The sequence below is a fragment of the Jaculus jaculus genome, chromosome 2, assembly GCF_020740685.1.
Source record: "Jaculus jaculus isolate mJacJac1 chromosome 2, mJacJac1.mat.Y.cur, whole genome shotgun sequence".
Classification (NCBI taxonomy): domain Eukaryota; kingdom Metazoa; phylum Chordata; class Mammalia; order Rodentia; family Dipodidae; genus Jaculus; species Jaculus jaculus.
In genome coordinates, this window is record NC_059103.1 from 214,587,826 (window position 1) to 214,614,774 (window position 26,949).

A 26,949-nucleotide genomic window follows, 5' to 3' on the forward strand; every position below is an offset into this window, starting at 1 on the left:
ATTCCTCCAGTTAGTGGATCCTGGTACCTCCTCCAGCCTTTTGACATTACCATCCCTGTGGCTTCCCCTTGGTAGACCCCCGAGTCCTTGTCGGGTCCCCTTCTTCTAAACCCTGTTTTCTTCTCCAACACGTGCATGGCTGCCTTCCATCTGCCTTCTCAGACATTGCTGACCAACCCTCGTCCAGATCATTCACAGCCAGCACTTCCTTCCCCAGTGTCCTAAGACTCAGCCCCTGCCCTTGCTCCTCCCTCCTCTCCCTGGAAATGGCCCAGACCTATCTAGAAGGTGGTGATTCTGGAAAGAGCTCTCATCAGAGTCAGTCATTTGACCTAGAAACAGAATCCTTAATTTAGCCTCAGTTCCTCTTCCTGCCCCCATCCCCTACTTCTGTCCTTGAACTCAGATCCTGCCTCTGTGGGACTCTAACCATCTGGTGGCCTCCAGTGCCCTTAGCCTGCATATAGGCCCTGTCTTGAGACTTGAATCTCTAGGTCCCACTGGCCCTCCACACCACCTCTCCACACCACCTCTGTGAGTTTAGATACATCAGCTCTAGTACCTGCAGTCATTGATTATTTTTTAACAAACTTTTTACTTTGGAGTTTTACATTTACCCAAAGCTGGTAGAGATTTTGCAGGATACGTCCATCTCCTCTGCAGTTAACACCCTGCCTCTGTACCCACAACTGGTCAGCAACTCCCCCAGCAACCATTAACTCCTCTGGAAGGAGTGGCCTTCATCTAGGATGAAATGTTGACAGTCATAGTCTTGTGAGCTCACAAATGTAGGCTACATAATGTCCTGAAGACAGTGTTCTGCAACACTCTTCCACTCCCTCTTGCTTTTACACCCTTTCCTTTCCCACTTCCGCCATTTTCCTGAGCCATGGAGGGGTAACACAGGTGTCCCATTTAGGGCTGAGTGCACACTAATCACTTAGTCTCAGTATTTCTGCCCCTGCAAAAAGAAACTTCTGTGATTGAGGCTGAGAGTAGCAATTATCGGTGCGTATAGTCACACATATTTAGAAAGTACTAAGGAAATTCTTATATATTTCTCTTCGATTTTTGGTGGTTTTTCAGAAGGTTTTGTTCAGACTAGCACTTTCTGGTAAGAGTGCACATGTGTGGGAAATAACAGGTAAAATTAGTTCATTATTTATTTGAGAGAGAGAATGGGCATGCCTGGGCCTCTAGCCACTGCATACAAACTCCCAGTGCATGTCCCACTATGTGCACATCTGCCTTACATGGGTTCTAGGGAGCTGAACTTGGATCCTTACACTTTGCTGGCAGGTACCTTAACCATTAAGCCATCCTTCCAGCCCTATTTTTATTTATTTTTTTTGAAAATTTTTTATTTATTTGAGAGCAACAGACACAGAGAGAGAGGCAGATAGAGAGAGAAAGAGAGAGAGAGAGAGAGAATGGGCACGCCAGGGCCTCCAGCCACTGCAATCGAACTCCAGATGCGTGCGCCCCCTTGTGCATCTGGCTAACGTGGGACCTGGGGAACCGAACCTCAAACCGGGGTCCTTAGGCTTCACAGGCAAGCGCTTAACCGCTAAGCCATCTCTCCAGTCCCCCTATTTTTATTTAAATCAATATATTACAGTTGTAACATGTAACCAAGGAAAAGTAAAATTCTGTATTTTACCATTCTTCTTTCTTTGCAAAGTCTCTAGTCCAGAATGTTTGGCCTTTGCAGTTGAGGTGAGTGCATACCCTTTTCAGGTGCTCATTGACCACCCTGTGGACAGCACAGGTCCAGGCTGCCTCTCAGCTCCAGTAACCTGCCTGTCTATGGTATATAGCTGTTAGTGGCTTTGACACATGTCTGTGGGGTACTTGGCACCTTCACCATTCTCTTGTTTGCACCATGGAAACCCACACTGGCTCATATGGCCTCATGCTTACGTACATGCTGATATTGAGCCTTTTCTTGCCTGACAGGGTACTGACCGTGCCAATTCTTGTCCCCTCTTCTTTGGGTTTCAGGGCTATGGCATTGTCCAGGCCCAGTACGTAGGGGCTCAAACTGATAAAAGGAGTGAACCAGTGAGGGAACAGCCTTGTCCGCACCTGCCTTCTTATGGCACAGGTGGGGCACCCACATCACAGGAGCAAGTAGCTGGGGAAAGTGGGGTGCTGGAACCCCCAAGCAGTACTATTTGCTGTGGCCAGCCTCTGTCTCTACAGCTGGACTAAGATGATGAGGGGGAGTGTGTGCCCCACAAGAAGTGCTCTCCTTGACTTTGTTTTGGGCGCTGGAAAATGCTGTAGAAATCCCATGTATGCAGGATGGATTCTAGTAGAGGCCATGTGGTGTGGAGGGGACTGACTCTAAGGCACTGAGACCTGTTTCCTGTGATGGCCGCTGGGCACTCTGGTACCATGGTTGATTTTGAGCTTGAGTCTTGGTAAGGCCTATGGATTTAGTGGACTCTGTTTCAGCTTGAATTGGAATTGCCTGTCACCTAATACTATGGGAGGTGCAGTCTGATTCTGGCACTATCTTAGTTGTACCCACCCAGACTATCTACAGGGACCAAGGACATTCCTCCCTTGAGAAGGCCTTGGACTTTCAGAATCCCTGAGTACCAGTTCCCATCTCTGGGCCTCCCCGGCTGAGTCCAGTTGGTATGCACTGGGCAGAGGCTTCTGGAATCCCTGCTGTGGCCGGTGAGAAGAACTGAACCTTACTCACTGCCTGGGGCACCTGCCGCCTGGCATTGGCTAGCTCCCATATGCCCCCCTAGATGGGTATAATTAGCTCCATGACAGGTGCCACGGATCGAGTGCCTGGCAAGCCCTAACCCAGTGATGCCCAGCCCTGGCCAACTTGCCTTGCCTGCTCCAGGCCTGAACTCTGTTCCATGAGGTCCCTTGAGACCTCAAGTCCTACCCACCTTCCTCTGCTCGCAGCATACTTTCTGGAACAAGCCTGGGCTATTATCTGGAAGGGGCTGGCAGGTGGATGGGCAGAGCTCTAGACAGTGCCCTGGCCTCGGCCTCAGGGAACCCCTTGGCTGGCCCTGTCCCTGCCTTCGGTGTATGCCTAGGTGGAGCCACTCTGGTCCAGCAGCCTCATCATTCCAGCAGCAAGCCTCCAGACTGACACCTGACGGGCTGTCCCAGGCACTGCTTGTCCTCTGTGTGACCTCAGCCCCACCACTGTTCTTCTTCCCACAGTGCAAGAAGAAACACACCCTGCTCTGCCCTGACTTTGCCCGCAGGGGTGTTTGTCCCCGTGGCCCCCATTGTCAGCTACTACACCGCAACCGGAAGCGCCATGGCCGGCGGGCAGCCGCACCCCCTACCCCAGGGCCCAGCAGTTCATCCCCCAGGAACAGACCCTCTCTTGGCCATGGACCAAGGTGATGGAGCAGTAGGTGCCGCATGTGTGAGCTGGAGGTGGCCCATCCCTGTCCCGAGGGATGTCCATGTCCCTTAGGGGTGAGCCTTATGCCAACACTTCACGCATGTGTGAGCTGGAGGTGGCCCGTCCCTGTCCTGAGGGCTGTCCTTGTCCCTTAGGGGTAAACCCTCACCCCAACACTCTGGGTGCTACGTCCACGGCGACCTCGCCTGTGTAGCAAGCATCTCCCCGAGAGTCAGTCCGCGGCATCTGGGCATGTGTGAGCTGGAGGTGGCCTGTCTCTGTCCTGAGCAGTGTCCATGTCCCTTAGGGGTGAGCCCTTACCTCAGCACTTTGGGCATCAGATCCAAAGCCAATTCTCAGTTGGAGGCAAGAGCTTTTGAGGTACCCACACTCCAATTCCCTGAATATGGACAGAGCCAAGTGTACCCCTGCTCATGGAGTGGGGAGTTCAGAGACCAAGTCTCCCAGAGAGGGGGAGGTGAGCCCTCAGGCAAGGCCTGGGGATACCATTGCTCTGCCTATGGAATCTGGGAGCCGTTAAAGACCAAACTGAGGTCCTGGAAGGTGAGGGACAGAGTCAGCTGGCTTCAGCCACGTCTGCTTCAGACCAGAGACCCTAGGCCAGTCTGTTCTTTGGCTGAGCACCAAGTGTGGGCCTGGAGTGTCATGCCCAGTGGACTCTAGAGTAGGAAATGGGAGTGAGGGACTAGGAACCCTGTTGTTGGGACAAGTGCCACATAAGTGATTGACTAGCACCCTGACTTCCCCACCTGCCTGAGCAGCTACCCACCCTCACTTCTGTCCATTCTTTCCTACAGGAAGCCCTCTGCTGCCCACCGCCCTGCTAAACAGATGTCCAGTGCCCAGACCTCCAGGGCTGGGGCCACACCCTCCTCTCCTCCCTCCTCTCTCCCTTCCCCAAGAGTGTTAGCCTCTGTGTCATCAAAGGCCACTGCTACCTCCTCTCCTTCCTCTTCCCCCTCTTCCAACTCCCCCACCCCTTCTCTGGATCAGGAGGAAGCCACCTCCAGGACAGGTTCAGGGACAGGCTCCAGCAGCCTCTGCAAGCTGCCGTCCTTCATCTCCTTGCATTCTTCCCCAAGCCCAGGAGGCCAGACTGGGGCACGAGTCCCCAGGAGCTCCCGCACCAAGGACTCAGGTGAGTAGCCTGGCCCTGCCTGGGGTCTTTTCAAATGCCCACTTTGCATGCCTTCAGATCCAGCAGAGGTAGGAGGATCACCATGAGTTCAAGGCTAGCCTGGGACTGCAGAGTGTACCAGGTTAGCCTGGGGTATACTGAAACCCTACCCCAACAACCCTCATACCCCAAAATAAATAAAAAGACCACCTCAGAATGGCATTCCTAGGTGGGACCTTGGGAGTGAGTGTACTATGTGTGCACCTGATGACCAGGGCAGAGCCAGCAAGGGTAAGTGCAGCAGTGGCCGCCTCAGAGACCACCCCAAGTGAGGGCTGATTTAATTAGAAAGCACCCATTTCTGTTAATTTGTTCTGGAAGATCACTGCGCACTCCTGGAGAGAACAGATGTTCCCTCTCCCCAATGAGCATTTGGGGCTTGGTAAATGGCTCCACTCAGCCTTGTTTAGGAGAGAAAAGAGGATTTTATGGCTGCAAACGACCCTTTCTGTAAACATTTTACAGCTCTCTGCGCGTTTGAGTGACGATAAACCCCACGCAGCTCGGCGGGCTGCAAATTTGCGACCATACGGCTATCATTTTATTGTCATATTTCACGGTCATAACGTTAATGGAAGATGCTTGCTGCAGGGTTCTCTAACAGCCCCACTGAGCGGCTGAAGCGCCTGCTGGAGGGGCCGCCTCCTGGTTACATCTACCTCCTTGGGCACAGAGGCCCTCACATGACTGGAACCCAGATGAGACCAAATCCTCTGTCGAGGTGGTCCTGGCTAGGGAGCAGCTGGGTAGCTTGTGGTTTATAAAGATCAGGAACCCAGTCATCAGTCCCTCAGGATCAAGGAGGCAGAGGTTGTGGGTACCCTGCATGTGACTTGGACTGCTGGGGAAAGGCTCCAGAGTGGGAGCTGGAGGGTTAGATAAGCTGGGCCTGGGCTGGTCTCTGACAGGAAGCCAGGGTATGTCTGCTGAAGTAGTCAGAGGACAGATGGGGACTAGCATGGCTGAGGCATGAGATCTGCAGGCCTGTGCGTGGCTGCTGGGCCTCATTCCTGGCATTGTCCTGCTTGAGCAGCTAATAGGCATCAGTCTGAAAGAGAGGATCGTACCCCTTCATGGGAGCAGTTTTTCAGGGTACATAGGCAATGCCCTGCCTGTGGGCAGCCCCACTGAAATATTAGTGGTCAGCAAGACACTGGCACCCGGGAATATGGCCCAGAGCATACATAGGAAGGAAGCTCAGAGTGTACCCACCAGGCAGGAGCCCCAGGGAAAGTCCCATCTCTTCCCACCCCTCCTGCCTCCAGATCTGCCAGCTTCCTACTGCCTGGGCCTTTGCTCAGCCGCCCACCCCCACAAAGCCACCTACCTGCACATACCCTGCTTCCCATGTGGAAAGCATGCCTGACTTGTGTGTCTGGCAGCCTAGCTCCAGGTGTGAGTGCATGGGGTGCCTGTGTGTCTGTGTGTGTGTGTGCACAAGAGGTATTTATAACTCAGCCTTTAGAGTGTTGTGGCTTCCACCTGTTGGCCCACCCACTGTGTAGGGCTGTCTGGCCTGCTCAGACTGCCTCTGCCTCTCAACCCAGGAAGGCCCTGAACTGGCAGTCTCCACCCTTCAGGGATTGGGTGGTGGCAGGGGCTGGGGGATGCATGAGGAGGTGGTTAGAGGACAGTCTTGCTGGCCCTGTTGGGCAGGCCTCGGCTGATAGTCTCCCCTATCCTGAGCCCCAAACTGAAACTACGAGGTGGGGAGATTGTTTCTGGACTCTTGTGGCTTGGTGCTGACCTTCCTTTCTGCAGGGAAGCCGCTGCACATCAAACCACGCCTGTGAGGCCCAGGGACCTGCCACGCGTACCTCAGGCCCTCACCCTGGAGAGGATGGAGGCTAACCCACCACTGCTCCTCAGCAGAGACAGCCCATCACCAAGCCCAGCCGGGGTGAGGGGCACACAACTTTGACTGCCTGGTTCTTAGCCTTCAGAGGCCCATGTGTAGCCAGGGCCTCATCTTCTTCCTTGGGGGCAGGTCCTTGCTCATCCCCCATCCCTCCTCTCCCTTCCTGGGTGCTTGGCCTCACACCTAGGACTTGTCCCTTACTTCCCACCCCTTGGGGTGCCAGGCGGGACTCATCCCAACCTGTCCCCTGTGGTGGGTGTGGCAGCAGCTGTGGGACATGTGCTCCCAGCTTTCCTCACTCAAGACTCCTGCCTGGAGAAGAGGCTACTGGACAGGCCTCCTGACAGGCATTTTATGTTCAGCAATAAAGATTTTATCCTGTGTCTGGATGGCCTGCCTTGACAACCACACAATCATGGGCCTGGGCCTGAAGGGATAAGAGCCACCATGTCGGGCAGGGGCTAGGGCCTGCTCTCCCCAACTCTGGGATGACTCAAGGGATCAGAGGCCTGTACTGGGTCTTGGGATAGGGGCTCTAGTGACACATGTGGGACAGGCTGATGCCAAGGCCCGACTAACCTGGGGAGGAGCTGCCCTTGAATAGACTCTCTGCAGGTTTTTCCAGGAGGCTGGGCTGAGGGCCATGTTCCTCCATAGGGATATTAGACAGGGCACAGCTGGAAGCATAGGATCTTACCCAGCCTTTCCCCAAATATGAGGCATGGCCCCAAAATCTGCTCTGAGGCCTCGTGGTGTAGGCCATCAGGCTCTGAGAATGAGCATGCTGTGTTTGCTGCATCAGTGTCTCGAGCTCCTCTGCCTTTGCTGCAGTGTGTCTGTCCTTCAAGGTCCTGGGTCTCAGCCCATACCCAGGTGGGAAGAACCTCTGCTCTTCCAGGCCAGAGGCAGTGTAAGTGTGGGGTCTCATGCTCCATCACAGCCCCCTCCCTGCCTTTGAGGTAGGTATTGTGATCCAGGTGCAAGGGGAGAGGACCCAGGCTGACACCCAGCACCCACACAGCATAGGCCTAGCAGCAGAGCCGTGGCTCTCAGGCATTACCTCGTCATTACTCCATTACCACTACTCAGGCCCTGCTGCAGTGGATTCGCTAGGATGGTGGGTCTGGGAACTTGGACACCTCCAAAAGAAAGTCCCAGTCTCACCTACGAGTGAGCCAAGCAGAACCCCTGGAGCTGGGTGGGCAAGGCCTGCAGGAGGGAAAGATGAATGTTTGCCTGACATGCACTGTGACCTCCAAACACCTTGCTTGGAGTCCCTCTTGTCCGTTCATGGCTGGACTTTGGGCAGGCTCTTATGTGACGGCCCTTAGCCTGCCCTCCTTCCTTGAGAAGCCAGGGGCCCAAGGTAAGCACCAGCAGGGGAAACAGTGGTTTGGGGTGTGCTACTGGATGAGTGTCCTGGAGTTACAGCCACATCGGTGGCCAGGGAAACCTAGACAGGACCAGCAGGTGGCACTCTGCTTCTGAGCACAGGGAAGCAAAAGACCTTAGAACACGCAGAAGCCCCCTCCAGGAACCTGGGTGTAGCTTGGTGGCAGAGGACTTGTCTAGAACACGTGAGAGTCTGGGTTCACTAAAGAGTGCCCTCTTCGTGATGCAACCGTTACATGGCCTGCGGGGCCTCTTCTGTGTCTCCCCCCAACCCCCATGCTTCTGCACAACACCATGAAAAGCAAGGCTTTTGCACAGAGACCCAGTATTTCCCCTCTTCTTGGGGAGAGGGAGCAGTAGAAGGCCCAGCTGACAGGATACCAGGCTTTGGCAGCTTAGCTTACCTGATCCTTGCCTCCCTGCTCCAGCCTCCACCTGCTGCCCTGCAGCTGACCCTCCACACTTGGCAAAGGGACACAAGCTGACATGCCAGGCCCTGCTCTTTGAGAGATCTGACTTCACAAGGTGAGGTGGTCCTGTCAGCCCAGGGGTAGCTGAACTCACCTAATGCTGGCATAGCACAAGACATCCATGGTTGGTGGGTTGGGCTGGGTGGAGGGATCCTATCTACCCACCTGCCTGCTAGGGACCAAAAATATACCCACCCTGAATGGCTGCTCTCTGGAGCCCAACTCACCCTCTTTATTGTAGCCAGGGTTTCATGTACACCTAACAGGGCTGCACAGAGCCACATGGGCCCCAGGACCCATTGCTCTCCTGGTGCTGCCTGCCAGGAAGGTTCAGGAGGAACTGGGTACTTCACTTCCTGCTGCTGTGGGCTCCCGTTCTCTGCCAGGCCCGGTGCAGGGCTGACCCTACCTAGTCAGCCCCTCATGCCAAGGCTGAGCGTGACATAACTAGTCTTCAGAGAAATGGATTTAGGGACCCAAGGCCATTTGACTCTCACCCCTGCAGCAACTCCATGTCAAAGAGCAATGTGGGGCAATGAAGACAGCCATCTACCCAGACTGAGGGATGATAATGAGTTTCATGTGGGGCCTGGAACAAGTTCCCCTAAGCCTCTGGCCTTCGGCCTCCCCAACCCTGAGCCCTCCCCTCTGAGCAGGATGTAAGGAAGTCCACAGGGTTCAGGGCTCCTGGTGCTGAGGGAGAGAATACTTGGGACCTGCTGGCTCCACCAAGGCCAGTATGCCATGGGCTGGAGTCTGCATGCAGCCTGGCCTCGCCTGTGTTCCCCTGCTGGCTCCCAAGGAGGGATAATAAGCAAGACTAGGATCCACATGAGCAGCAGCCAGTGGTATGGCCTGATTGATGGACCAGTTGGACACAGGCCATGCAGAAACCCTAAGCAGGGGCGACCCTGTCCAGATTCCAGCTCAAAGTTACTGCTTCCTCTAAGGGAGGTGTGGCCCTAGAGAGGAACAGTTGAGAGCCCTAGGATGAAGGGTGTATGGGGGTGGGAAGGAAGATGCTGGACTGGCTTATCTAGGGCTAGGAGGGAGTGTTCTGGCTGGTCCTGCTCCTGCTACCCATCTGGACAGCCTCAACGTGTTCATACCATGCCACAAATATTGCTGTCTCACAACAGAAGAGTACCAGCTCTAGTTTAGTGGGGTGACCCTAGCAAAGTGTGCACCCCTAACTCCCTAGCATATAGCCAGTTCTGCACATGTGCGGCAGGGGAGGGGGGACAAGGAAGGTGTGAAGCAGTGGCCAGGCCAAGGACTCTCACTGGAAGCCTAGGGTTTTTAAGCCATACCAACCTCTCATTTACACGTTTTGCCTTTTTTTTTAAAATACTTTTTGTTCATTTATTTATTTGAGAGTGAACAGACAGAGAAAGAGGCAGATAGAGAAAGAATGGGCAAGCCAGGGCCTCCAGCCACTGCAAACGAACTCCAGACGCGTGCGCCCCCTTGTGCATCTGGCTAACATGGGTCCTGGAGAATAGAGCCTTGAACGGGGGTCTTTAGGCTTCACAAGCAAGTGCTTAGCCGCCAAGCCATCTCTCCAGCCCTGTTTTGTCTTTTTTTGAGGTAGGGTTTCACTGTAGCCCAGGCTGACCTGGAATTCACTGTGTAGTCTTACAGCGATCCATTCCTACCTCTGCCTCCCAAGTGCTAGGATTAAAAGTATGTGCCACCACACCTGGCTATCTTTCACATATTTTTATAGGCGATTTTTTACATGTCTATAATGTACTTGAAACATAATCTCTCCTATTTTCTTGTCCCCTTTCCTGCTTCCCTTCCACTGAACCTTCTCAGCTAGTCCCTCTTCTACTTTAATGGCTTTTCTCTTGTGTGTATGTGTGTGTTCTCAAGTTTAATTAGCGTTTCCTGCATGGACTTGGGTGGGGCTGTTTATCAGAGGGCCATTGACCAGTGGCTACAGCACAGGATAAAATGTTTCCCACTACCCTAGCAATTATTAACTACCAAATACTTTCCCAAGGAGGTATGGGGCCTTATATTCTCCATCAATATAATAATGGTGGGCCCATTAGTGTTCAGGTAAAAACAGTTGCTGTCAGGACATGAATGCAGTGAGGCAGTGTTCCAAAATATTCTTCCTACCTTCTGGCTCTTACATTCTTTCCTCCACTACCCCCTTTGCAGTGTTCTCCTGAGCCTGGAAGGGAGTGATAGATCTCATTAAGCGCTGAACACTCCACCAAGTCACTAATTCTCAGCACTTTGACATGAATCAAGTCTCTCCAGTAGTCACTGCTAACTGCAAATAGCTTCTCTTGGGCTGGAGAGTTAAAAATGCTTGCTTGCCAAGTCTAATGGTCCAGTTCAATTCCCCAGTATCCAAATAAAGCCAGATGCACAAAGTGGTGCATGCATCTGGAGTTCATTGGTAGTGGCAGGAGGTCCTGGAGTGCTCTCACACTCTACACACACACACACACACACACACACACACACACACACACACTGTTTCTCTCTGGGCCACTTTCTCTCAAATAAGTGAATATTTTTCAAAAAGCCTCTCTGACCAGAGGTGAGAGCAGCAAATGTAGATAGATGAACCCAGCGGGGTTGTTCCAGCTCAGCTGTACTAAACACCCCTGCCCAAGCCTCTGTGGGACAGAAGCCTTTTTGTTGTTTTGGTTGGCTTTTGTTCTTTTTTGGGGGGTGTTGTTTGAGGTAGGGTTTTGCTCTAGTCCAGGCTGACCTGGTTAGAACAGACTTGTGCCTTGTGCTGCCACCATTCCCTAGCTGGTGCCATTCAGTCAAAATCTTTGAACTGAGTTGAGTTAGGTGGGCCAAGCATGGTAGGTCAATAGCATCAGCGCCTGTGGTCTCAGGCAGTAGTTAGAGGTGGTTGACAATGGTGTATTGGGAACCCCAGCTTCCCCATCCCTGCTCACATTAGGCCAGACCCTTCTTCCCAGATCCCCTGGATGGCACTTTTAGCCACCTTGACAGCCCCCACAGCTCTGACTCTGATGCAGTCACCATTCTGGCCCCTCTGCCAGTGCCATTCCCAGTCCCTGCTATCTCCCCTGCCTGCAGTTGCCCCTTCCCCTGCTATGTGTGGAGAGGCCCTCTGTCTCCCCAAATCTCACCATTCACCCACCCAACCACACAGCCTGGATATCACAAAGCCAGCAATGGCCTACAAATTCAAGGAATGAGTTCTTCCAGCAACCTGGTCAGCTGTGAGGCCGAGGAGCACCTCTGGCAGCTGTCCCAGAAGAGACCCCTCCCACTGCAGCCTGGAACAACTGATCAGAAACCCTAGATAGGCCCTGCTTCCCCTGACCCCAGAGACCCTGAGATAGGGAAAGTGTGCTGTTTTGAGATGCTGAACTTGTGATTGGTGACACCATGGGAAGGAACTACCATACTTATTTACTCACTTGAAAGCCCAGTTTCTGTCCACAGATAGAGGCAGACTGCATTTTCCCAAGATGCCTGGGCAATATGTCCCAGCCCATAGGCATTTCCTCAGTGTTATCTGCCTGAGGTGGTAGTGCCCTGACAGTGGTAGTCTGTCTTGCTCTCTGGAATTCTGTGCTGAAAGCCAGCTACCACCCTGAGAGAAAACCCAACCAGCCACTTTGGAACAAATGTGGGAAGATAGCCCCTGTCTGTCACCATTGGTGTGAAGATGTCACTAGTGGGCTGTGTGTAGCCTATCACTGTCACCCATCTTAGTCCTCCCAGTTCCCCCACCCCCAGGGGAAAGAGCAGCCAGCCAGCCACGGTAGTTTGGTGTGTTACGTATTACGCTACCAAGCTTGGCAGCTTGCTCCTGAACAAGGGGTCCCCTGCCACACATTAGGTGCTCAGTAAAGATAAGTGGCATACATTTAATCACCGAGCCATACACGTAGCCCCTGCAGAATTCTGTGAAGGCTGGAAGTTGGTGCCAGAAGCCCTGGGAGGGTGTGGGCCCATGAGAAGTGGCCACAGAAGGCTTACAGTGCACCTGTTTTCTTTCTTTTTCTTTTCTTTTGCTAGTTGGCCACCTCTGACAGCCAGCCTGTTTAACCCGGGAGCAGGCAGAGGCTGGGCAGGGGTCCCTGAGGGGCAGGCCACTCAGGGACGGCATTCTTCCTCTGCTCCCTTTCCAGAATGTTCAGTGGCCACAAGGAATGCAGTGCTTGGACAAGCAGCTTAACCTCGGAGCCCTGGGTCTCTGGAGCTCTGTCAGGGTCCTCTGGCCAGGTTTCAGGAGGCACAAGCAGCTGCGACAGTGGCTGAGACCCCACAGACTCCCTCTGACCAGATACAAACAGGGACCCATTGCCTGGCCACAGTATCTGGTCACTCACCCATCACTTGCTGCCAGCCAACTTGAACAAGGCCTGTTGCTTTTTTTCTTGGTTCCTCCTCTGTAGAATGGGTGTAACTTACACAGAGGACAGCTGTGACTGACATCCACAGTACTATAAAGTCCTGAAAGACGTGCTCCACCAACGTGAGGATCTGGCCTCAACTTACTTCGTGACAGGCTGAGGGGCATCTGTGTGTGTTGGGGTGGGAGGTAGGTCCCCATGCTTTTCTTGGCCTTCCAAAGCCCTGGTCCTGTCAAGAGCTGGGCTCACACTACGTGGTTGAGGATGACCTTGAACTTCTTCCTGCCTCTACCTCCCAATGCTGGCATTATTGGTAGGAACCACCAGGTCCCATAAGATTTAAATTTTAATAATCAAAACCTTGTAACAGCGATACAGAGAAAGGAGGGGGCCCGCCTATGCAGGTCACCCCAACTGTATCTCCTGCGTGCTCCCCCGTCCATCTCCTGCGCGGTCAGGGACCCACTCCGCGTTGCTCTCCTGGTTCTCCTTGCGCGGGTTTCTGCGCCTGAGCTGCCTCCCAGCAGGTGTAAACTTGCCACAGGGGCGGGGTAGAAAGCTGCTTCCCACCTGTCACCCACCCACCGTGACGCGGCTGGGCCCGAGAACCCTTCCGAGATCTGCCTGGGTCCGAGGACGCCTCGACCCTTCAGCGCACTCGCGCCCAGGCTCTCTGCGGGGCTCGAACCTCCGGCCCCCGCCCCGCGGCGGCGCGCGTGAGTCTCCCTGTCAGCGCCCCCCCCCCGCATAGTGCCGCGGTCCCACGGCGCGTCCCGCCGCCCGAGGTGCCAGCAACTTTGTTGACTGAATTCCTGAACCGGCTCCAACTGCGGGCTAAAAATAGCCGGCGCTCCCAAGACTGCTAGTGCTACTGGTGTCGGGATGCTCCAGGTCCCCGCCGGGCGCCGCCGACTAGCACAGCGGAGACTCCAGCCCTCGGGTCGGCCTCGGACCTAAGAGTACCAAGGCACCCTACGCTCCCCTGGACACGCCACTCTGCTCCCCTGCATTCTCTCTCTGGCCATCCCTTAGGGAGCTGAGGTCCTGGAAGCCTGAGTCGACCCCGGGCCGGGCCGCGCGCCCCCCTTCTGTGCAGTCCTGCGCGGCGGCCACCAGGGGGCCCTGCCCGCTCCGCTAGCCCGCGGCCGGGCCCCACCCCTTCTCGCAGCTGTTTCCCGCAAGAGATTGACAGCTGGACTCCGGGTTGCCATGGGGATAGGCAAATTTGGGCGGCAGGGCTGGGGCTCCAATTGGCCCTGAGGCGCGCGTCTCCTCCCGGGGAGGCGGGCCCGGACGTCCGTCTCTATAAAGGCGTGCGCGGCTCGACGCTCAGCCGTGGGAGGCGGGGCCGACTGGCAGTGCGGGCGGGGAGCGGGGCGGGGCTCGGGGCGGGGCTAGAGAGCCCCAGGCGCGGCCTCCGAGAATCCTCTCGGCAAGGACCACCGAGCCCGGGAGGAGGAGGAGGAGGAGGAGCGGGGCGCTGGGCACCCGTCGGGAGCTGGCCGAGGGCCGTCGGAGAGGTTCGGCCGGCGGCGTCCACAGCGTGCCGCCCCGGACTTGACTCCGCGAAACTTTTACCTGCTCGGCGACTCGGAGCCTGCGCCCACCGCTGCCAAGGACAAGCGCGGCCCGCGGGGGAGCGAGGGGGAGAGAGGCCCGCGGCTCTCCCCCACACCCCTCCCCACCCGCGCTCGGCGGGGCGCGGCGGCGGGGCTGGGGCCCCGGGCGATGGCCACGGAGTTGGCGATGGGCGCCGAGCTGCCCAGCAGCCCACTGGCCATCGAGTACGTCAACGACTTCGACCTGATGAAGTTCGAGGTAAAGAAGGAGCCGCCCGAGGCCGAGCGCTTCTGCCACCGCCTCCCTCCCGGCTCGCTGTCCTCGACGCCCCTCAGCACGCCCTGCTCCTCTGTACCCTCTTCGCCCAGCTTCTGCGCGCCCAGCCCGGGCACCGGCGGGGGCGCCGGCGCAGGCGGCAGCGCGGCGCAGGCCGGGGGCGCCCCGGGGCCGCCGAGCGGAGGCCCCGGAGCTGTCGGGGGTGCCTCAGGAAAGCCGGCGCTGGAGGATCTGTACTGGATGAGCGGCTACCAGCACCATCTCAATCCCGAGGCGCTCAACCTGACGCCCGAGGACGCGGTGGAGGCCCTCATCGGCAGTGGGCACCACGCTGGGCACCACGGCGCGCACCACCCGGCCGCCGCCGCAGCCTATGAGGCCTTCCGGGGCCAGGGCTTCGCGGGCGGCGGCGGCGGTGGTGGCGGCGGCGCGGACGACATGGGCACCGGCCACCACCACGGCGCGCACCACACCGCCCACCACCACCACCACCACGCCGCCCACCACCACCACCACCATCACCACCACCACGGTGGCACCGGCCACCACGGCGGGGCAGGCCACGGCGGAGGTGGCGCTGGCCACCACGTGCGCCTGGAAGAGCGCTTCTCCGACGACCAGCTGGTGTCCATGTCGGTGCGGGAGCTGAACCGGCAGCTCCGCGGCTTCAGCAAAGAGGAGGTGATCCGGCTGAAGCAGAAGCGGCGCACGCTCAAGAACCGCGGCTACGCGCAGTCGTGTCGCTTCAAGCGGGTTCAGCAGCGGCACATTCTGGAGAGCGAGAAGTGCCAGCTCCAGAGCCAGGTGGAGCAGCTGAAGCTGGAGGTGGGGCGCCTGGCCAAGGAGCGGGACCTGTACAAGGAGAAATACGAGAAGTTGGCGGGCCGAGGCGGCCTCGGGGGCGCGGGCGGGGCTGGCTTCCCGCGGGAGCCCTCGCCACCACAGGCCGGCCCCGGTGGGGCCAAGGGCGCACCCGACTTCTTCCTGTGAGCGCCGGACCCTGGGCCTCGCCGCCGCCGCCGTCGGGGACAAGTTTGCGCAGGCCGCCGTGGCCTCGGCTCTGACTCAGGCCTGGACGCGCGCGAGACCAGTGCGGCCACAGCGGCGACAATCGCGCGGGACCGGCGCGCCGGGACGCCAACTCCAGGCACCCGGGGACGGCCGGAGAGGCCGTGCGTCGTCTGCGCGCGGCCGGGTTGCGGGCACCCGCGCTCGGGGTCGCCGTCCTGATGTCGCCGCGACCCCACTGCACGCGGAGGACGGGGACTGCCTAGGAAGCCGAACCAGGTCTAACTTCCTCCCAAGCGTGTCCACTTGTACAGAAGTCGAGCGCGGTTCTCCGCTCCGACCTCCTCCCATCCCGCGCTCTTCCGTTTCCTTTCTTCCTGCCTCTGTTTCCTTGCCCCTTTTCTAGTCCTCCTCTTCCTCCTCCTTGTAAAAAGGTCTTATTTTGAAGCATTTATATTTACTTTGCTTGGTAATTATAAAAGAAAACCCAGAGGGAACCCCCAGTCCCCATGCGCACTCGGAGGTCTGCGAGTGCCCGCATGTGCCACTCGCTCGCCCGCTCCTAGGGACCCGAACCTGCCTGCCCTCCCGCCCGCTCGCCTACCCGCCCCGCCCGGCGCTCCCAGCCGTGGGAGGAAGCCGGGACCTTAACCTGCTGCGTCGGTCCTGCTGCCCTGCTGTACTGGGAGGGGGGAGGGGCTGGCCCGGCCTCCCGCGCTGCTATTTCTCTATGCACCAGATCGTATTTATGACTCCTGGGGAAATATATCTTATTTTAACCTTCCAGAGACGTGAAAGGAAAAAAAAAAGTTAATGCACAGTATTTCTAGAGGAAAATTTTAAAGAGGAGGCTTAGGTCTGAACCTCCTGGCATGGGCGGGTGGATAAAGTGGTTTTATTTTAATTTCGATTGTGTTTCGTTTGTTTGTGGGAAATTTCTTTTAAAGCTTGGTCGCTTTTTGGTCTAACGGGCAGAGAGGCCCGGAGGTGGGTGCTCTGGGATTTTTAAGCTGGGTGGGGCCTGCTGGCTGGGGTTTGGTTTTCTGTGACCAGGCCGGGGTGCACCGGGTCTCCGACCGTCCCCCGCTCCTCCCACCTGGCTCCTGCAGAGCCTTTGGAGCAGGGCACTGGCCATCTCGTTGAAAGTTTTGTTGTGTTGTTGAATTTTGTTGTGTTCTTTTTTTCATTTGTTACAAAACCGAGAAACGGGGGGAAAGACATATGAAAACAAAATAAATCCGTTTAGATCCAAAAGTCACCAGAACCTAGCTGGTGTGTCTGTGGTTTTCCTTTTTTGAAACCTGCCTCCTAGAATAGAAGAAAAGAACGTTCCAGGATTGGGTTTGCCTGAGCTCTGGGTCACCCGGCGTGGGCATGACCAGTAGTAACAAGGGCCAGCAAACAAGGCGGCTCTCCATGGCTGACCTTCCAGGAGCCCCGTTCCCACCAAAGCAGGACAGCGGCAGGGGCCCAAGGCGCCCTTGTTGGTGACCCCAAGTGCAAGGCAGTTGTGTACTGGTGGCAAGAGCTGTCTTATCCCTTTTGGCCAGCTGTCCTTCCCCAGGGGTGGTCTTTCCTCTGTCTTCTGGGGATACCGGGAATAGGAGCAACCCCTACAAATTTCAGTTTCAGCAGGGCTATGGCAAGCTTTCAGGTGACTGCTCCCTCCCTTCCCTGTGGGAAGGGATTCAGTGAGGGTGCCGGACTCCGTAAATTTGGAAAGGCTTTGAGGACTTGCAAAATGCGCTTCTCACCTACAGCGCAGTTTGAGTGAATCCCCTGAGTTTGTTTTACGTCCTCAACCCTAGGCTGCCTTGACCTCGTGCCTCATTTCCTTGGAGCATGACTCTGGGAGTCCCAGTCTCCATGGGCAGAGCAGGACCTCAGGTAGGAGCAGTTGAGCCAGCTTCTGGGAGAAAGAGCTTTGATGTGAGGTGGGTCCCACAGGCTCCAGCCAGCCTCCTTGGAAAGGTTTGCTGAAGCCATCTCAAAAAGTGGCCAAGAGCCACAGGCACACTAATGGCTGGCCTGATTACAGTAGGTCCATGTCCTATTCAATAGCAGAAGACACCTGCACCACTACCCCTGCCCTTGCACACAGCCACCCTCCTGGCTGAGAAGGAACCGACCTGGGCTGCTTTTAAGGGGGTCTGAGTTTCATTCACTCCTATCATTTCTTACCCCTTCCCTTTTGCCTGATTTTAGTCTAGGATCAGGTGGAGCAGACAAAAGAATAAGGACCTCTGGGGCATCTAGGGGCAGGAGGTGCTCTTGTTCTGGAGTTTAGAGGTGATCTTTTTTCCTAGAAACTACTTTTGGGGTCTTAAGCATCTGCACGAGAACCCCATGTGTGGGAAACTTTCCCCTCCTCCTTGACCTCTGCAGGGGTGGCAGTGCAATGAGAGCCTTGTGCAATGGGAGCTCCAGGTGGCAACTGATGGATGCTAGCCCACTCAGACCTCCCAGGAAGGTGGTCCCACTTTCTCAGAAGGCCTTGCTGGGGAGGAGGGGTTGAACCAGGAGGAATTCAGGCAGCCTGGTAGGTGGAATAGCCATGTGCTTTGGGAGGTTGGGGGAGGCTGGCAGGGATTTGGAGAGCTAGAGGCCTTAGAGCATCACCCCCAAGGCCTGGGGGCTGAGAGAGCTGCAGAGCCTAGTGTGCAGAGGATGCTTAGTGGGTGTTTGGGTATGCATGCATGTCTGGTCGGTGTGATAGGCAATTCAGCCTTAACTATCAACCAGAAGCCACGGGGGTGAGGGGGAGATGGGTAGAGCCCAGTGTGGCCCTGGGACCAAGGCAAGTGTGACTATAGTCAAGGCTGCAGGACTAGCTTCCACTTAGCTCTCTGTCTACCCCACCCATCACCTGCCATGGATGCCCTGAAAGGGCAGTGATGGGCTCTGCCTCATGCCTCCTGAACTTCAGCATCAGACCCAAAGGAGGGCAGGCCTTCTTATACATGCTATCCTGTGGGGCATCTTGCTGACAAGGCTCCTGGGGCCCCACAGGATTAACCCAGCCCCTACCCCCCTCTCAACTCCCACTTGCCTCTTGGGGAGCAGCACAGACTAACTGATGGACAACAAATTCAGTGAGAGCTCAGAGGTGTGCACTGCACCCTTGAGGGGTGTTTGAGGCTGCATGTTAGTAATAGCCAAGGATGCCCCTTCCTACAGATGAAAGACTTCCAAGAAGCCCTATAGGAGGACTTCATGTCCCCAGGGGTACATAGAGCTATGCCCCGAGGAAACCCTCACCTCTCACAGGCTGTGGTCAGCAGTTTCTTTCCAGGCTGAAAGGAGATGCTGAAGGGGCTGGGTGTGTAACCATGACTGGCTGGGCTGGGGAAGGACAAGGCCACTGAGCTGTGTGCATGCCTATGCATGTGTGTGTCTGCACACAATATGAATACACTCATGAACTGGACTCCCACACACCTGACACCGTCTCCCCTCATTAGACAGGGTTGCCCACAATTGAGGGTAAGAATAGGTATGCCTGAAGTTACCTACTTCTGGAGAATCCACAGAAGCTGGGCGCAGAGTAGCCCCTGTACTAGTCACCCAATTCCCAGTCCAGAAAAATGGCTCCAGCCGTGACCACCCCAGGACACCCAACTTCCCATTCTGTGCTGGTTAACTCCTGCCCAGCTGGGCTTCTTGTCTGCAAAGATCTCATAGCACAATGTGGATACCAGCAGTCTAGCAACTCCTCAGAAAGGTCTGATCCCAGGATCCTGGAGTCCTGTGCTATAGGCAGCCCAAACCTAGCCCTTGCCTCCTGACTCTGCTGTGGACTCTTGTTCCCTCCACCACCACCACCACACACACACCTCTTCTGCAGCCTGTGTCCTGTCTCCTCTACTCCCTCCCCTGCATTCTGCATCAGTGGTCCTGGGCCACCCCCTCCTCACCTCCTATTTATAGCTGGCTCTGAGGTGGGGGCAAGACTCAGGGATCCTCTGGCCCTCCACAAAGAAGGGCACACTGCAGCACTATTGCATACAGGAACCCCAATGCAGCAAACATGGGCACAGGATAGCCACACATAGGCACAGATCCATGTCCACACAGACCCTCCATCCAAGCACAGGCACAGGGCTTACTACAGGTGAGTGGACAGATTCACAGGTGCCCGCTGGCAGATACAGGCTGGGCCTCACAGCTGTACTGGGGGACCCATGGGATTTTTAAAAATATATATTTATTTGAGAGAAAAAAGAGACAGAAAGAGAATGGGCACACCAGGGCCTCCTGCCATTGCCAATGAACTCCCACCTGTGTCCCCCACTCGACTATTCTTGTCCCTCCTGTCTTCAGGGCCTCCTGAGGCCACTGAATCAATCAGGTCAGGAACTGGGCAGGCGGGCAGGGCCCTGGGGGGGTGCAGGGACCTGGCCTCAGGCATGGACTTCAGCAGGCCAAGAACTACACTTACAACACCTGAAAACCTGGATCCTGGAGTCTACACTGCAGGCAGCTCAAGCCTGGCTCCCAGCGTCAAGCCCAGCCAAGACCAGGACTCCACAGATATCTCCCCAGTCCTGCCCCAACCTTCTGAGAAGTTTCCTATGGGAGACTGAGAGGCCCTGGAGAGAGGAGGGTCCATTTATTCAAGCATTGACTAACATCTGTTGTATGCTGGCGGTTCTTCTAGCAGGTTGGGACATAATCCCAACCATTACAGAGCCTATCCTCTGGAGGTGAGGCTGTCTGGTGGGAGAGTTGGGGGGGGGTGAGGGTGGAAGGTAGTCCCAGCTGCTGCTGGGCCAGGGAAGGGGGAGAATGGGAACCAAGATGGGGTAGCCCAGGGAAGAACTTCCCAGGCGGAGAGAACTGGGCGGAGCAGTGTGAAAGAAGGGATGTGGGGCTACAGTGCGGTTCCCACGTTCACCTGGTGGCTGGCTGCGTGGGCCAGGACTGCTGCGGGGCAGGGAGCAGGGAACGTGGCACGTGATGAAGGTGGCGCTGGCTTGCGTGGACTGTAGTTGAGCTCCAACTCTTGGGGTATCTTGTGGTGGAGTGCGGTGGCCCTCCCAGAGCACCGAGTATATTCTAGGGTCTACCCAGAGGAGGTGCGCAGCACCAGCGCTCCGTTCCTGTTTGTAGCCAGGGAACTTCAGTCCAAGGCCCAAGTCAGGGCATGCAGCGGGAGACGCAAGGTCTGGGCGCAAGGGGAACGGTGACGGAGAAGCGGATGGCTTGGATGGGGCCGAGGGAAGGAGGGAAGAAGCTGAGAAACAGCCTGGGCGCTGCGCACTGTGGGGCTCCGAGCTCACATCCAGGAGCTCACCCCGGCGCAGGCTCGCGCAACGCTGCATACACAGTAATTTGTGGCTGCCGGGCTCAGCGCCTGCTTAATTCGCAGTGACGCCGCTCAGCTGCTGAGGGCTCGAGCTGTCACAGCCAATTAGCCCGCGGCCTGGGAGGAGTGCTGGGGCGGGGTGTGAGAACCAATGGCTACCGGAGGGCAGGAGGTGGGCTGCTTGGAATATAAGTACCAAGTCACTGAACAAATGCACCACTTGGCCCTGTGAAGGGAGAGGTTTGCCAGCGCCAACAGCTGTAGTCAGAGCCACCTCGCACCCTCTTGCCCTTACCCTCACTCGTGGCCCCTCCGCTGTCCTCCTCAGTTTGGCACTTCTTGACACTTGCCACCACTTCTATGCTGGCTGCTATGACTGCAGTGCCCTTGCTGGATGACACTAGATCTGTCCTACCATGGAGGGGTTTCCTTCCCATCTTGGTCACCACCTCCCCAAACACAGCAGAGGGGCTTCTGTTCCGGCTTCTCTTGCTGCTGTGCAGTGGGCCGATGCCTCTGGCTGGTGACCTTCGCCAATTCCCTGCATCTCCCTTTAGCCTCAGCCTGGTCTTAGCTACCCTCCACTTCCCTCCTACTGTGTTCTCAGAGATGGGCTTTAGACTCTCAAGGAGAACCTAGATCCGGAAGATCTGCCAAGCTCCTGAGAGCGCCTGCGTGGCTGCCAGCTACTTTACTGACCAGGGGCTGAGGCGGGCTGCCTAATGTCACCCAGCTGCACAGGGACCAGCGCCAAGCACCCTTTAGGGGTCCCTCTTGGTGGTACAGGTGCCTCAGACCTCTGCTTTTTCCTATGCTTTGGCCAATCCTTGTCAACCTAGGAGCAGCCCTCCCCTGATGGAAGCCACCTGTGGTTTCTCAGGACCCTTGTGGCCAGGCCACCCCTACCACGGGCCGAGCAGTGGGAGCCCTGACCATTGCACTGCCCATAGCCCTGTCTCCCCTTGGCTTCAGTTTGAGGAGAGACAGTGCATTGCGATGGTGGGCATAACTTGGGCAGAGTGTGTGGAGAGGTGGCACTTGCAGATGTATACATAGGTGTGTGAGACTCTGCTGGCTGGGTTACTCCAGGATCCGGCAGAGCAGCATTGCTGGGACCCGTTGCTCCAAGGCAGCAGGTGTAAGTGCTGCTTCTAGTATGAGACAGTGCAAGGGCACAGCTCTGTGAGGACAGACCACGAGACACACATGTGAGCTAGAAACAGAGGAATCTGGAGGGCTGTGTGGCAGTAAAACTGGGAGAGGAGAAAATGACAGGATAGAGGAGAGAGGGAAGGGAGCAGCTGGGGAGGGAGGGGAGAAGACTTGGGCAGGAGAGCAGTGCAGGGCAGGATATGGAGCAACTTAGGGAACCAGGGGAGCAGCAGCACATACTCCTGCTTTGGTGGGACCAGTGTGGAGATGGAGGCCAGAGCTGGGAGGCCCCTCCATGGCAAGGAAGAGAGCTGTGGGCTGGGCACCCCAGCATGCCTGCTGACCATCTGTTCTCCTGAAGTTCTGAGCTGCAGTTGACTGCCTACTGCCCTGGCTCTGCTGGGCAGGGGTCTTCTGTCCCTGTCTTGGTTCAAGGAGGGGTTGTGCACTATCAGCATGACGTGTGTCTCTGCTAGACTGTGTTGAGAGGTGGTACTTGTAGACAGGGAACCATTACCACAGAGCCCACTTCTCTCTGCTTCTTTGGGGAATTACATGAGTCAACAGGGTGACAACCTTGTAGGGGAGGGGAGTCACAGTCCCCATCCAACTATACAATCAGACTGAGCCTACTCCCAGCTCTGCCATATCACCTTGCTTATAAAAAGACATTAAGCTGTCCTCTTTACCCTTAAGGGTTCTTGTGAGGACCAGTGAAGGGTCCTTTGACTAAGCTTTTGTGAGTTTGAAAAGCTTCCAAAAGAGAAGGACATGAAGCAGGTGTCCTGGGATGGGTGGCCTCCACCCCACAGCCAGAGATGTCTTGGCCATGTTTGTGGAGCATGTGAAGGGATGGGGGAAGCAGAACTATTTCCTGCAGGAAGCTTGGCTCCAGGCAGCAACTCACCAGAGCCACCTGCCCTGTAGTGACACAGCTCAGCCCAGCTGTTCACACACCTCACTTCCCTCACTTGCCTGCCCCTGAGGCCACCGCTGTGCCTACCAGCAGTCACTGCTCCCCATGAGCCCTGCCCGATAATCAAAGTGCAGCTCTGTGCTGTTCTGCACGTGGTCCCTCCCCAACCCTTCCACTGTGTTTGGGGAGCTGGGGAAAGATGACTTAGACACTGGGGGGCTCTAGATTTAGGGCCATATTGAACTCACAATCCATGGAGGCATAACATTTAGAACCCAGAGGTTATTATTCTGCAAGAATTCATGTGAAAAGCCCAGACACAGTCCCAGACTCCTCATTTTAGCCACCAAATCTGTCCCCACATATTCAATAACATTTAAAATATATTGCATGATGACAAATAACTAACTAGATAAATAAATATCATCAGTATTTCTATTCTTACCTGGAAAGACACATACAGAAAGTTCCAGCGTCAGGGTGATCTGCTACCCTCAGGCTTCTCAGAGGAGAGAGAGCCAATGCTTACTAGAGTCCCAAAGGGAAGATCCAAGTCAGAAGACCCAACTTCCCTCATGCCCCTGGGCTGCACACTCTTACAGATAATGAGAGTGACTAGGTAGCTTCTCCACTGTGACACACCTTCACCCACTCTGGAACATCTAGCCAACATCTTGACTGCACAACCAGCAACACATATGCTATAAACACAGGCACTAAAAGAAGGGTGACTTAAAGTACAATTTTAATTTCTGTCTTGAGAAAGTCCAGAGGTTGGCCAAGGGCAGCCAGGATAACTGACCTGGAACACTCTTGGACTTGAGATCCTCCGATCTGGCTTTGCATGTTTCACATCTTGTGGTTCAAACTAACTGCTTGAGCCCCAGGTATCACATTTGTATTCTGGGAAGGAGAAAGGGGTGAAACAAACAAGAGAGAGTACTCTTGCATCACCTGTTTTTGAGACAGGGTGTGTGTAGTCACGCAGCCCAGGCTGGCCTTGAACTCACAGAGGGTTCTTGTAATGACCAGCAAAGAGTCTTTGCAGCAAGCTATTGTCAGTATGACAGGTTTCCAAAAGAGGACATGGAGCAGGTGTGCTGGGGTGAACCCCTCTGGCCCCCGTTCACAATCAGAGACATCATGGCATGTTTGTGAGCACCCAGAGAGGCTGGGGGAGCAAACTATCTCCTGCAGGAAGATGTAGCCAAGGTGTCCTTGTATATACCTCAAGAAAAGTCTGAGAAACTGTTCTGTGACCCTCCCACCTGCATCTTCTTGCCAGGGCTCAGCCACACCACTTTATCTGCGTGCAGAAAAGACCAGGAAACAACAGGTTTTAAGTGCTAAGCCTCTGTTGAAAGTTTTTTGTTGTTGTTTGTTTGTTTTTTCAAGGTCGAGTCTCACTCTATCCCAGGCTGACCTGTAATTCACTATGGAGTCTCAGGGTGGCCTCAAACTCATGGCAATCCACCTGCCTCTGCCTCCCAAGGACTGGGATTAAAGGCATGTGCCACCATGCCCAGCTCTATTGAAAGTTTTTTGGATTGAGCTTGAATGAGCTGGGACTACAGACTTGGAGGACAGGCAGAGCAGAAGTAAGGGGTCAGTCCATCAGGAGGACAAGAAGATGGCCTGGTGGTGTTAACACACAAGATGCCACATTAGTGTGAGCTGCAGGCTGTGAAGCCTCAAGAGGGGAAAGGTACACATGACTATAGCCAAGGCCCCAGCCGTAACTGAGACCACTGTGAGGGAAGCAGAACCTGGCTGGCTGGAGTGTGTGGAAGACGATAAATACATGGTCAGCGGCTGCATGAGCACACAGAAGACTGGACGGATGAGCAGACGGCTGAAAGAATTGGTGGGAGGATGGGCATGGTGGTACACGCCTTTAACCTCAACACTTAGGAGGCTGGGGTAGGAGGATCATTGTGAGTCCAAGACCAGCCTGGCCTACACATTAAGTTCCAGGTCAGTCTGGGCTACAGTGAGACCCTTGCTTCAATTAAAAAAGTGGGGGGGGGGGTTTTGGAGAGATTGCTCAGCAGTTAAGGTACTTGGCTACAAAGCCTAACAACCCAGGTTTGATTTGCCAGTACCTATGTAAAGCAGGTGTGGGCTGCCTTTGGTGCATCCCTGGCCTCTCTGTCAACTTGCCATACATAGCAGCTCATTGGGTTTCAGCCACATCCAGTTTGATCTTTCCAAAGTGGCATATGCATATCTTTTTTTTTTTAATCTTGGCTGGGCATGGTGGTACACACCTTTAATCTCAGCACTTGGGAGGTAGAGGTAGGAGAACCACTGTGAGTTCTATGCCACACTGATACTACATGGTGAATTCCAGGTCAGCCTGAACTAGAGCAAAATCGTACTTCAAAAAACAACAACAAAAAATCTTACTTATTTATGAGAGAGAAAAAGAGGTGGGGGGGGATGGGCCTGTAGCCACTGCAAACAAGCTCCAGATGCATACATCACCTTGTGCATCTGCCTTTATGTGGGTACTGGGGAATTGGACCTGGGTCCTTAGGCATTACAGGCAAGTGCCTTAACTGCTGAGCCATTGCTCAAGCCACATATCTACTTTTTTTTTTTAGCTTGTGGGAAAAAGAGGTTTATTTTAGCTTACAGACTCAAGGGGGAAGCTCCACGATGGCAGGGGAAAACGATGGCATGAGCAGAGGATGGACATCACCCCCTGGCCCACATAAGGTGGACAATAGCAACAGGAGAGTGTGCCAGACACTGGCAAGGGGAAACTGGCTGTAACACCCATAAGTGTGCCCCCAGCAATACACTCCCTCCAGGAGGTGTTAATTCCCAAATCTCCATCAGCTGGGAACCTAGCATTCAGAATACCTAAGTTTATGGGTGACACCTGAATGAAACCACCACATTCCTCCCCTGGTTCCCATAAACTGATAAACATCCATGATGTAAAATGCAATGCATTCAGTCCAACGTTTTTTTCCCATATATATTTTTATTATTTTTTTATTTTTATTTATTTTTATTTTTTTGATTTATTTTTATTTTTATTTTTTTAATTTTTATTAACATTTTCCATGATTATAAAATATATCCCATGGTAATTCCCTCCCTCCCCACCCCCACACTTTCCCATTTGAAATTCCATTCTCCATCATATTACCTCCCCATTACAATCATTGTAATTATATATATACAATATCAACCTATTAAGTATCCTCCTCCCTTCCTTTCTCTACCCTTTATGTCTCCTTTTTACCTTACTGGCCTCTGCTACTAAGTATTTTCATTCTCACGCAGAAGCCCAATCATCTGTAGCTAGGATCCACATATGAGAGAGAACATGTGGCGCTTGGCTTTCTGGGCCTGGGTTACCTCACTTAGTATAATACTTTCCAGGTCCATCCATTTTTCTGCAAATTTCATAACTTCATTTTTCTTTACTGCTGAGTAGAACTCCATTGTATAAATGTGCCACATCTTCATTATCCACTCATCAGTTGAGGGACATCTAGGCTGGTTCCATTTCCCAGCTATTATAAATTGAGCAGCAATAAACATGGGTGAGCATGTATTTCTAAGGAAATGAGATGAGTCCTTTGGATATATGCCTAGGAGTGCTATAGCTGGCTCATATGGTAGATCAATCTTTAGCTGTTTTAGGAACCTCCACACTGTTTTCCACAATGGCTGGACCAGATTGCATTCCCACCAGCAGTGTAGAAATATATCTACTTTTAAATTTAACTTAATTTTGATTATTTTTTCCAAGGTAGAGTCTCATTTTAGCCCAGGCTGACCTGGAGCTCTGTAGACCCAGGCAGGCTAGCCTTGAACTCACAGCGATCCTCCTACCTCTGCCTCTCTAGTGCTAGGATTAAAGGCATGTGCCATCCTACCTGGCCCCCATCTACTTTTTTAGTGTAGTAAGAGACATAAAATGAAATCTAACAATCTCCTGTCCTGCTGCTAGGCTCCATGCATCAAGACAATGGGTCTTAAGTCACAGTGCTGAGTCTTCCAGTGTGGACCTGCAAAGTTCCAAAGAGAAGGCTCAGCACTGTTGCTTTCATC

General features: G+C 54.7%; 2 protein-coding genes across 3 annotated transcripts in view; both read left to right on the forward strand.

Annotated features, from left to right (window-relative positions):
- Zc3h3 (zinc finger CCCH-type containing 3) overlaps nucleotides 1-6,824 on the forward strand; it is a 138,317-nt gene extending 131,493 nt beyond the window's left edge. For both annotated transcript variants that reach the window (XM_004656380.3, XM_045144090.1), the window contains exons 10-12: nucleotides 3,196-3,380; nucleotides 4,204-4,544; nucleotides 6,345-6,824. In XM_004656380.3, coding sequence (XP_004656437.1) covers nucleotides 3,196-3,380; nucleotides 4,204-4,544; nucleotides 6,345-6,376 — 558 coding nt within the window. In that variant the 3' untranslated portion in view covers nucleotides 6,377-6,824. The remainder of the gene's footprint in view (nucleotides 1-3,195; nucleotides 3,381-4,203; nucleotides 4,545-6,344) is intronic.
- A 7,568-nt stretch (nucleotides 6,825-14,392) lies between these two features.
- Nucleotides 14,393-15,490, forward strand: Mafa (MAF bZIP transcription factor A). Its single transcript, XM_004656379.2, has one exon. It carries the CDS (start codon nucleotides 14,393-14,395, stop codon nucleotides 15,488-15,490), a length of 1,098 nt encoding a protein of 365 aa, XP_004656436.2.
- Nucleotides 15,491-26,949: the final 11,459 nt, after the last annotated feature.